General features: G+C 30.4%; 3 protein-coding genes across 3 annotated transcripts; all 3 read right to left on the bottom strand.

The window, feature by feature from the left end:
• Positions 1 to 2,422: 2,422 nt before the first annotated feature.
• Positions 2,423 to 4,075, bottom strand: HELRODRAFT_179527 (hypothetical protein; the record flags this gene model as incomplete). The annotated part of the gene is made up of 4 exons (XM_009028368.1): positions 2,423 to 2,661; positions 2,962 to 3,023; positions 3,384 to 3,456; positions 3,706 to 4,075. The coding sequence occupies 4 exons, from the start codon at positions 4,073 to 4,075 to the stop codon at positions 2,423 to 2,425; spliced, it is 744 nt and encodes a 247-aa protein (XP_009026616.1).
• Positions 4,076 to 7,522: 3,447 nt separating this feature from the next.
• HELRODRAFT_179528 (hypothetical protein) lies at positions 7,523 to 9,266 on the bottom strand (the record flags this gene model as incomplete). Its single annotated transcript, XM_009028369.1, has 2 exons — positions 7,523 to 7,722; positions 8,891 to 9,266. 2 exons carry the CDS (start codon positions 9,264 to 9,266, stop codon positions 7,523 to 7,525), a joined length of 576 nt encoding a protein of 191 aa, XP_009026617.1.
• Positions 9,267 to 10,680: 1,414 nt separating this feature from the next.
• HELRODRAFT_179529 (hypothetical protein) lies at positions 10,681 to 11,673 on the bottom strand (the record flags this gene model as incomplete). The annotated part of the gene is made up of 2 exons (XM_009028370.1): positions 10,681 to 10,910; positions 11,313 to 11,673. 2 exons carry the CDS (start codon positions 11,671 to 11,673, stop codon positions 10,681 to 10,683), a joined length of 591 nt encoding a protein of 196 aa, XP_009026618.1.
• Positions 11,674 to 12,580: the final 907 nt, after the last annotated feature.

A 12,580-nucleotide genomic window follows, 5' to 3' on the forward strand; every position in this document is an offset into this window, starting at 1 on the left:
CAAAAACCTTATAAAAGTTAATTTTTAAAAATTTTTGAAAAATATACTGTTATACTGTACTGACAAGTGACAGCTACACTTGCTTCGAATTCGAAAGATAAACTCATCTTTAATGTAATAAGACTTGCATGTGGAGCCTGGAACGTAATGTGTAATAAAAACTTTTCCACCTCTCTTAAGAGATATTAACTTAATTCATCTTCAGATCAATAAATTTTTGAAAGGGACTTGTGTTTGCAACATTTGAGGGTTTGAGTCATCTGAATCGTTTAGATTTCCTACTCATTTAATCAATTTCGCGTTGATAACGTTTATGTACGACGTTAGTAAGCCGAGGTATCTTCTAACTTTTTTAAATTAATTTTTGTTGCAAATTTGATTTTTTGAAATTTAAATATTCCAATTTTTTCATAAATATCCGGCACGGGTCGTTTAGTTGGTTAGTGAAGAAATCATTGAACGTTGCACTTGACACGTGGTGCATTTTCCTTTTAAAAGATTATTTATTTTAAAAATATTTCAACAGAGTTACTTACAATTCTTGAGATAATTTCAAGTGCATCGTAATTAAGGATAAAATGTAGTACTTGAAGCAACAGAATGGATCACTTAACTTTTTTTAAGACAAAAACTTCAGTCCTTGGAAAAAACATCATTTTAAAAAAGTCCCAAAGAATATACTCTAAAAATATTCGCTACTTCACTTGAACAATTTTTCGTGCATCAACATTGAGTTCTGGAAATAAGGAAGAGCCACGTTTCTCGTTGTTGCCCATTCAACATGTTTCAATGCACCAATTCAAACCGTATAATAATAATAATTATTATTATTATAATAATAATAATAACAATAACAAAATAATAATAATTATAATATGTAATTTGTACAGTGCCCCATGCTTACGTGAGGGTCGTTAAGGGTAAGTTGCCATCGATATAGCACCCAAATGCCTGACGACGAAACCAGCTTCAAATGGTTTTTAATTAGATTTAGTTATGGCTATTTCTCGGCAAGAGAGGAGGGTAAGTTGTTTCACAGAGATAGCGAACAAAATAAAAAACTTTCATTGGGAGCAGAAGACTTGCTAACAGGTTGATGTGGATTAGTAGTTGAGTTAGATAGGAGTTGAGGGTTGGAATGTTGTCGAAAATGCAAGAGATTATGAAGATAATGTGATTGTTGTCAGTTTATCATTTGGTACGTTATAACCAGGAGTTTAGCAAAGATGTATTTTGATTTTTAAAAATTGTAAAGTTGATGCAATGTAATTAAATTATGATTATAATCAATTGAAGGCATCAACAGTTTCATCAGTTTGTGAATGATTTGATTTAAACTTTGCTTTTCAAAAACGTATTTAACTAAATTTTCAGAAATTAAATTTTCTATAATAAGTTGTATCCATCATCAGTTAAAGCTGAAAAATTTTATGGACAACAATGGCTCTTCTATAGAATAAAAACGAACATTTAATAGAAATGCTTGATTCCTATTGCAACAAATAAAGAACGTATAACTAATAAACATTTAACTGTCACATGTTATTGCATTTGACTTGATAAATTTTTATTTAATAAATAAATAACAAAAAACAAACATACAATCATTAATATTAGAATATGGATGGTATGTTTCAATTAGAGGTGAACAGGAATTAAATTTGTTCCCAATTTACTCCCATTTTCGTTTGTCATTCCCGAATACCTCCAGAATTCTCATTTATGACAACGTTCCAGAAAATTCCCATTTCCCATTTTTTTAATTCATTCCTGCGTTATTCTTCCCATTTTGCAATTTTTTACACCAAAAACAAAATTTTTTTTTCAATAAAGCAAATATTAAAAACGTGTCTTTAGTACCAAACAATATAAACATCCAAAAGCTTTAAAAAGTATACAATAATAAATTACAGTTATAACAATTAAAACAATTTTATACTTGTTTGTGGGATATACAGTACTATGTGAGTTTCTAATGGCCACAAGTGTGCATGTGTATGTGTGTCGACCACATGTTTGTGTATATTTATTTTATATAAAATTTCGTTACTCCATTGCTTACACGCAGTTATCTCTCTTGTTAACACACAAACTAAAACTTTACAATTGTTTATAATTATGAAAATTTAAAAAAATGACGTCACTTTACGATAAATTACCGAAATGATTTACAACGGCTCAGATGTATCTGGGTTTTCGAATCATTTAAACATTCAAAATCATAAAAAAAAACAAAAGATTAACTCATTGAATATGGATATTCATTAGCAACATTCTTTAAATCGTTTGTATTGGTAATTTAAAAAAAATCACATTGTATTACATGACCACACGGTGTTAGATGCTCACAAGTTGTTAAATGACCAAATGTTAACAAAAAAAACCCATAGTGTTTAATGGCCACATGAACTCATCCGCGCCATCAAGCACAAGTTTTTTTAGAGTCATCATAAAGTAAAGTTGACGAACAGTTCCTAGCGTAGCAAATGTTGTTGGAACATTGGATGTACATGTTGGTGTTCACGTGGGGGTATAACCCGCTCGGGTTAGTCGCGTAATTAACATTCAGACAAGGGTTGACAGTGAGGCAATCGTAGGATGGTGCAGTTGTTGTGGTCTTCAAAGTGCTCGCTGTAGTGGTGCTTGTTGGGTTCGGCATGCCTTGAAGGAGTATAATACATTTTATTTAAATGATTCTTTTGATTTGTAATGTTATGTTGGATAATTCTTAATTGAAAGTTTATTAAAGTTGTTAATTAATCAAATATTTAATGATAGTTTTAAATTGTTCAGTTTATCCGATACTATCACACTTTCCAAAAGCTATCCACAACCCTTCTTGCCACGCCAAGCTAAATGCTTTTTGAAATCCCGAAAAATAGATAACCTTTCATATGAGAAAAATTAATGCTCTCGATCGATAATTATTGCAATTTTTCAGGTCGCACTTTTTCAATTAACCTACATAGTAGTTGGATTGAGGAGCACAATTCTTTTGCCCATTTTCCGTCTTCCAAAATTTCCTGTTGTATTGTGTGAGTTACTCATTAGCAAAGTTGGTGATCCATCTTTCTCCCAGTTCTTGCTATAAATTATTTTATCCATCTATCTTTAATCTGTTTGCTTTCTGTAAGGATGCTTCCATCTTCGCCCTTATAAATCTTTCAGGTGTATTAGTTAGTTAGTTTTATTATTTTCAGTTTTTCACTAAATTATGAGTCTTCTATTTAAATTTTTTTTTTAAATTTATACCCTTCCATCTTGTTCATCCACTTTCTTCATTTTTAAACAGTTTTTTTTATCTTATTTTTCCTTTTGTTATTCTATGATTTTCTTTTATTTCTTAATCTTAATTTTCGGTTTTCTTAATTTTGGCTTGCTACTTGAGTGCTGCATCTGAATTGCTGAGCCTTGCTTCCATATCATTACGATAGTTCCTATTTATTTTCGATTCAACTTTTTTTATAAAATAAAATTTAAGTTTAAATTTAGTTTAATTATGTTATGTTTGTTTAATAACGTTATTTCTAAAACAGAAAAAAGATTCTTTAATGTTGCGTGGATGTGCTCAACTGAAAAGTCAAAAAACAAAATTGATGATGAATAATGAGTGCAAAGAATAAATAGCGTTATATCATTTTAATAATGAATATTTTATGTTAAATTAATTCAGGGATAGGTTTTGTGATTTTACTTACGACTAACCGTGATCAACGTACGCTAAAAATCCTGTGATGCTAGGCACATCCTGGCAGTTGGAGGATGGAAACAAGCAACAATCTCCAGCAGTTCCATAGACATTACTCTGGTAATAATAATTGAATCTTTTGCAGGTCGGTAGAACGCTGCAACGAGCAGCACATCTTTGCACTGATCTTACGGAGTATTGTGTTGTTTCTGATGCGTCGGGATAACAAGTGGACGATGGTGCTGTTGGTATCTTGGTGTAGATTGATGATGAGGACGCGATTGATAAAATGAAGGATAGGGTTATTAAAGTTGCTGTAGAGGTAGCAAGGGTTGCTCTAGTAGTGATGGTCATGGAAGTTTTGTCGTGCAGTTCGAGTTTTGTCATCATCTTAATTTTCAAGGAAACAAATTCAAATAAACGTCTGCAGTGGTTGCGATGTTAGTTTTTAAATAGCTTAGAAATCGCCTCAAGCACTCATTCTAAGAAGATTCCAGTTTACCCAATTTTCGAAAATGTTTATTTATAAATATTATACACTTGTATGAATATATGTATATATATATATACATATTACATTCACGCTTATCCATTCATATATACATATATATATATATAAATATATATATACAAACATACATACATACATACACACACATAAATACATACATATATACATACATACATACATACATACATACATACATACATACATACATACATACATACATACATACATACATACATACATACACATAAATACATACACATAAATACATACATATATACATACATACATACATACATACATACATACATACATACATACATACATACATACATACATACATACATACATACATACATACATACATACATACATACATACATACATACATACATACATACATACATACATACATACATACATACATACATACCGTACGTACGTACGAACGAACGAACGAACGTACTTACAAAAATACACATAAAAATATTGTAATATACCTACATGTATTTATGTGTATATATAATTTGCAAAATATTTTTGTACGAAATGTTGCGTCGTTTCGTATTTTAGAGACAGAACGAGAAGGAAAATGAGGAAGAAACAATGTGAATAATGTTTTTAGAAATTGCTCAACAAAAGAAGTTAGTTAGACATGAAATGAAATGAATGAGGCAAAACATCATTTGACTTGCGATTGTTTGTGAAATATGGAACAATGTCCAAAGGCATTTGTATGAAATATCATTAAGAACGAGAATGAAGAAAATAAATTTTAAAATATTTTCATAAATAAGCATTATTTATAAATAATTATTTTCTATCAAAGCTATTTCAACAGTACGTTATAAATAGGAAAGAAATTGATATTTGATATCAGATTGTTTTGAATAAAGATATTTATATTTTTTTCGTTTTCCAAGAATTGAAACCACTGTCGAAATGTATGATAGGTATCATGTTCTATTGTTTTTATGTTTTTTAAATAACTTTTAGTTTTAAAGTAGATTGTTGTTGTATCATAAATTAAACAAGAAATGTTAAAAATGTCCATCAAATAAATTTCGAATAACTTTTGTTTTATTTTTTTGGCTTATCATTAAATTCCAAAATGTAAAATTGTTATCAGTAATAATTTATTATATAAAAAAATCAGGCAAGCCAAATTTGTAGATAAAAAGAAAATGTAGACAACTTAATTTAATAGATTAATGACAATTTATTATTAAGAAACATAATTTATGGTATAATAAAATATACATAGGAAACAGATTACGATACAAAAGCCATGATAGCTAATTTTAAAATTCACCCCTGAATCTGAACGTTTTGCCAATGAAGAAAAAATCGTCAGTCAAAACATTTATGTATGTGTAAGAGTGCATCAAACGTATGATGTGTGATGTGACGATCAAAATAATACACACACACAACACCCCACACACACAACACACACACACAACACACATGCAACACACATCACACACACATACAAATCATAGTCTGACGTGTACAATTGTACATTTCGAATGCACGTTTAATGTTCATAAGTGGTCACGGTCAATAATTTTGCAGAATAAAAAATTTCATGTATTATAAGAGGTCATCAATGCGAACTTGTCGGCGAATATTTCGATGGAAAACAAACAACTTTTCGACTGAAAGTTGATATTTAGAGAAATTTTTTTATTGATTATAAATAAAATAATAATTGTTCTCTATAATTAATGGTTTAATGATTTAAATGACAAACAATGTTAAACCAACCGCAATAAAATTCATGGTTCCATGCCAATTGTTCGCGTGCCAATTGATCGGTTGGTAAATTTAAGATTTTTTTTTATGTGTAATTGTGTATGTTTATAATATTTTTAACAAGTAAATTAAATATTTTGTTATTTTAAAGATTTTTAGTACATTTTTTTAATTAATTTTAGATGAGAATTTCTGTTTACCGTATTCTTAAATAACGAAATCAAATTGATTGGTCCATGCCTGCCGGCGTGGTCTGACATGCTTTCCCGTGCTATTCAACAAGCCATTGTCAAAATGAGCACCAGATGGGCAGGGCATGTCGTTACATATTCCGTCAACAATAAAACTAAAATTCGATGAAATATAGAAGGCAATCAGCGACAAAAATATGAAAATTCAAAAAAACTAACTTAAACCTTTTCTCATGACAACCGATATTTTAAACATTTTGAACATTTAAACATTTTATTTAAAAAAAATCAGAAGCCCACTATGGCTTGTATAGTCACAAAAATATTGACGACAAAAGTGTAAATGTAAATCAAGCGATCAATTGTTAAAACAACACGACAAAAGATAAACGATCCCATAGTCCCTAGAATAACAGCAAACGAAAAATAATTATTCTAAAGTATATTAACTGTTCACGATTCTAATGTAAACTAATTGTTCAAAAATATTAAATCGAATGTCATAAACCAAACGAACTTCTTAACGTAATTCTTCTAAAAAATGTCTGAGATTGGAAACAAATAAAACAAAAATGAAAAAAAAATTAATTAATAAGTAAGAAATTATATTCAACCATCTAAACGTTGCATACATGAGATGCGCTCTGGGATATCAGGTGCAAACTTTATCCACATTCTCTCTCTCTATACATACAGGTTGTCTTCCATCATTCGGGAAACTGTTCCAAAATGTCGGTCCAGCAACTTCAAAACCTCATCCAGCTGTTTTCAAATTAATCTTCTTAACATGTAGGATGTTCGTGCTTGATGACCTTAAACTGTGATGAAAACGAATCATTGAAGCTCTGTTACATTTATTTGCTAAGTTCTTTTCAGGTGCAAGATTGTTCATACATCTGCAAACTAAAACTCCAAGTTTGAACAAAATTTGTTCTTTAACAGGAAGCCACTGGAAAGACTTCAAAATCGGAGAAGTAGGATCAAATTTCCGTTATAAGTATGTATGTATATATATCATTTTATGCACGATAGAACAAAAAAGCTTTCTTCGGTATCCCTATTCCATTTTCGGTGTTCGAATTGATACGTTGCGTTGAACACAAGAAACTTGTAAATGATTTACGATCAACAATTAGAAAAATCGAAAAGTTAATCAGGGAGTTAACTAACGCCGAACATGCTGTGATTTTCATCAATAATTGAATTTCTGACTGTTTTAACCCTATATATATATATATATATATATATATATATATATATATAATTTTATATTATATATATATATATACATTAAAGTAAAAAAAATAACATTGTTTACCGTATTTTAAAATAAAAAATTGTCTCAAATTGATTGGTTTATGCCTGCCGACGTGATCTTAACTACTTTCTTGTGCAAATCTTCAAACTAATGTCGAAATGAGTGTCAGATGGGCAGGGCTTGACGTGACATATTCCGTTTGAACACTGGATGAAGTAGGCTGGGTCGATGTGAGGGAACATGTTGGCTGGACTATTTATTGGATGACTACCTGCAACCAGGCAGGGGTTGTAGAGGTGACATTCATCCCCACGCATAACAACTGATTTTGTTTGTTTTGGAGTAGTGATGGTTGTTGTTGGTTGTTTATTTGTTGTGGTTGTTGTTGCTGCTGTGGTTGTTGGTAGGTCATTGGTGATAGTTAGTGCTGTTGTTGAGAGTGGGTTAATGGTGATGAATAATGCAATTGTTTTTATTGGTTCGTTGGTGGTTGTTGTAATTATTGCTGTTGTTGCTGGTATCTCATTGGAGGTGGTTGTTGTTTTTGCTGTTATTGTTGTTGTTTTTGGTAGGTCATTGACGATAGTTAGTGCTGTTGTTGAGAGTGGGTTAATGGTGATGAATAATGCAATTGTTTTTATTGGTTCGTTGGTGGTTGTTGTAATTATTGCTGTTGTTGCTGGTATCTCATTGGAGGTGGTTGTTGTTTTTGCTGTTATTGTTGTTGTTGTTGGTAGGTTATTGGCGGTTATTGCTGTTGTTGATGTTAGTTCATTAGTGGTTGTTGCTGTTGTCAGAGGTTCTTTGGTTTTTGATACAGTTGATTCAGTGATTGATAATAGCGTATAAAAAAATGCTTAAATCAAAATATTATTTAACTGCTTATAATGTAAACATCATTTTTTGTGAGCTGGAAAAAATTTAGAAGATGAAAATTTGTGATTTTTTCGAATGACAAAACAAATTTGGCCTATAGGGTTTCGATTGTTTTAATATTGTTGACACGACTCAAAAAAATATTTCAATAGTAATTTAGGCCGCGGATGTGATATAACTTGGAGACATATTTTTGCGTATGTCTATCTCGCAACGGAAGTTTTTTCAGGGGTTGAAAGTTTGCTCAATTCAGCCTCCGACGAACAATGCCCAATTAAGAAGCCTCGATAAGAATAGTTTATGAAAATAATTCATAAGATGGAAATTACTAAATAAAAGAATGCATTTTGTTACTTTAAATATTTCTAAAAAAAATTGCATTAAAATTACATGCCAGTTTATAATAATAATTACAAAAATGAGTCGTCATATTCGTGTTTCTCACGTAGTTAATAAAAACTTTTGCTGAAAATAACCTCAACTTTATGTTAAATAAACGCAACCTGTGATGTGTCAAATCTGAGCAAATTTTCACAAAATACTCATAATGTTTAAATTAAAATTCATTTTATTAATTTTCTCCAATTACCGAATAAATTACTTTTATGACCAACCATTATTGACGTAAGCGAGGAATCCATTGATTTGAGGAACATGGTGGCAGTTAGAAGATGGAAACAAGCGACAATCTCCAGCAGTTCCATAGACATTACTCTGGTAATAATAATTGAATCTTCTGCAGGTCGGTAGGACGCTGCAATAAGCTGCACATCTTTGCACTGATCTTACGGAGTATTGTGTTGTTTCTGATGCGTCGGGATAACAAGTGGACGATGGTGATACTGGTATCTTGGTGTAGATTGATGATGATGGTGAAATTGGAATAACTGATGGCTCGAAAATGTTACCACTTAGCGCATCATCATAACTTTTAGAACTGCTTAACACAACATTTGACAGTGTTAAATAAAAAACTGACCGTATAAACATTTTAGGTAATAAAGTTTCAAGTACTATTATAGAGAAAAAATTGTATAACTTTTATTTTTTTGATTACAATTGTCCTGTAAAATGAATCCCAAAACCACATGAATTTTAAATCCGGCTAACTCAAAGCCTGTGTTTCTTTTTTTATAGCTACACCGTGTACGTGGACTATTGAATTAATGTGAATGATTTTTTATAATGGATGTATATGTGATTGATATATGAAATGTCTATATCATAACTGCACTTGTGAGTTTTTATACATTTAAGAATAAAGAAATAAAAATATAATGTTAGAGTTGGTTATAAAAATTGTTAATATATTTTTAGAAAAACGTTTTTGTTGCTATTTCCTTGACACTTTCTTTGTGTATTAGTAAATATTTATCGAAGGCTTAAGCGATTTCTTTCCAAGTAGTTGATTGATTTTCACACTGGAAGAAGCTTTAGCATAAAAGGTTATAATGATTTCATCAATATTTGCTTGCACCGAATTTAAAAAAATGATGTTTATATTACCGTTGATGTAAACATAAAAGCATTAAACATGACTTCTTAACTCTTATTTTACAACGTTTCAGATACCTCTAGAAGTACATTACTTTACTTTATATATGAAACTATTCTTTACAATAAATGATACCTATTTTTTTAAAAAATTGTAAAGATTGCCTACCTATTTTTACAAGTTTTAAAAACTACAACAGACTACAACAACATTATGAAGGCAATAGTTCACATTTATTAATTTTTATTCAAATGCATCGTAATAAAAATAAGTTATACAAGTGATGACAAATAAATGGATAGAAATTATAGCAATCTTAATCAATAAACCACCCATCACGCGAACTTTTCGATCAAGATGAAGATGTAAGAGAACCCGTTCGACAATTTAGTTTTAAATTTATAAATTTCAAAATCATCGTTCCCACTATTGATCTTACTGGAATCAAAATTTTTAAATTCATAAAAGATATTTTCCTCATCACCTTCTTCGTCATCATCAGCGTTTTGGTCGTCATCATCATCTTCATCCTCATCGTCGTCATGCTCATCGTCGTAGATGTAATAATCATTTTTAACGATAGAGCCAACGCTAATATAACCGGGACGACTAATATAATCAGCGTCATCATCGTAGCCATCATCATCATCGTGGCCATCATCATCACCACCACCACCATCATCATCATCACCACTATAAGTTAAATCTTTCCATCAAAGGTGCGCGGACCACCACTTTGAGAAGCACTGATCTAAACAGCTGTTAGCGTAACATCTAGCATTCAAAAAACAAGCGTCGAAATTAATACATCATCTACATTATATGATAAATACATTATCTACATTTTGATAGTTTTTAAAAAAATGTCGTTTGGGGTCACCGAATTTTTTGCCAAGGGCGTCCAACTACCTAAGGCTTTGCGCAATTAATTGAATCAGGTGGGCATGTTTTCACATTACAAGTGGTTCCGTCACATTGAATAAATTTATCACTGTCGGAGTGAGAAAAGTACTCTATCACAGTAGTTGTTCGATTGTTGAAGATTTTGCAAGGATCCATCGAGCCACAGTTGTAGCCGAGATGTGAAGATGCAGTAGTTGTTGTGGTTTCGATGATTAATTGTTGTGCATCCCACGGAGCTAAAATATTATTTAATATGCTAATTCATGATAAATATCAATTATATGTTTGGGAAATGGAAGCATATAGATTAGACTTTTTTTTGCATATGAATTGAAATCTATTGAATAAGCAAATTTTTACATTTGACAAATAATAAATAAATTATGACAATTACTTTAATACGTTTGTATTTGTTTAAAGTACCGGAATAAAAAATAAGCCTTTAAAAACTGAAGTAGTTTTTGTTAGTTTCGAAGAACCGTAACCTGCTCATCTACGTTGAAAGCAAAATTAAATAAATCAACGGCAAATCTTCAAAAATTAATTTTTCAATTTAATATGCAACAACTTTAGTTTCATTTCACACTGCAAATTTCAATTACATTTCCTATCAAAGAAATTGAAATAATACGACCGACCATTATTAACATAAGCAAGAAATCCATTGATTTGAGGAACATGGTGGCAGTTGGAAGATGGAAACAAGCGACAATCTCCAGCAGTTCCATAGACATTACTCTGGTAATAATAATTGAATCTTCTGCAGGTCGGTAGGACGCTGCAATGAGCTGCACATCTTTGCACTGATCTTACGGAGTATTGTGTTGTTTCTGATGCGTCGGGATAACAGTTGGACATCAAGGAAGATCGTACCATGGTGTATTTCAATGACGTTAATGGAGAAAATGATGGCTTTAAAATCTGAGGATCATTAAGATTCTTCAAACTTCTGACTAAGAGATTTGATAATAATAATAGGAAAATCGAACGTGTGAACATTTTAAAAAGTAGGTTCTGTGTTTTTAAAAATCTTGATAATAATATTTAACGTGAATATCGGCATGACGATCGGTGGTTCACTCTCATTTGAAATGAAATAACAGGCGTGATTTCATTATATGTGTATTTATGTATGTATGTATATATGTTTGTGTGTATATAGGTATGTATTTATGTATGTATATATGTTTGTTTGTATGTATGTTTATATGTATGTATGTATGAATGTATATGTATGTTTGTGTATGTGTGTATGTATGTATTCAATGTATGAATGTATGTGTGTATGTATGTATGCATGGCCAATTGTTGATAAAAGCTATGAGGGAACTATTATCAATATCTGGTTCCAACGTTAATCTATTTGATTGATTGCACAGACAGACATTTAGTTGCTCTCTCTAAAATATGTATGTACGTATTTGTGTATATATATATATATATATATATATATATATATATATATATATATATATATATATATAGTAATTTAGGACATTTACCGAATTTCTAGCGTTGGATAGTTAATGGTCTTATCAATATTTGTTCTTACACATTTTATGTTTCGTTGATGTAAATGCTATTGCATTTCATTTAGTTCCGTAATTTTTCCAATGTTGAAAATTTTTCATACAAGTAACTTCTTAACGTGTTATTAATATAAGACAAATTTATTATTACCAACAATTTTTGTAACCCAATTTGTATAAATTATTAAATAATTTGTATATCTCATCATCTATCTTAACTTTCAAACTGACAATAATAATTCAAAAAAATGTTCAGTTAATTGATAATACTAATACTCAAATGTGTTTAGCAGTATGTCAATTGTTCACACTATTAAACAGTTATTAATAAAAATTTTTATCTTGTGTCCTTAAAAGGGCTGTCCAATCAGAAACAT

This window comes from Helobdella robusta (genome assembly GCF_000326865.2).
Source record: "Helobdella robusta unplaced genomic scaffold HELROscaffold_55, whole genome shotgun sequence".
Classification (NCBI taxonomy): Eukaryota; Metazoa; Annelida; class Clitellata; order Rhynchobdellida; family Glossiphoniidae; genus Helobdella; species Helobdella robusta.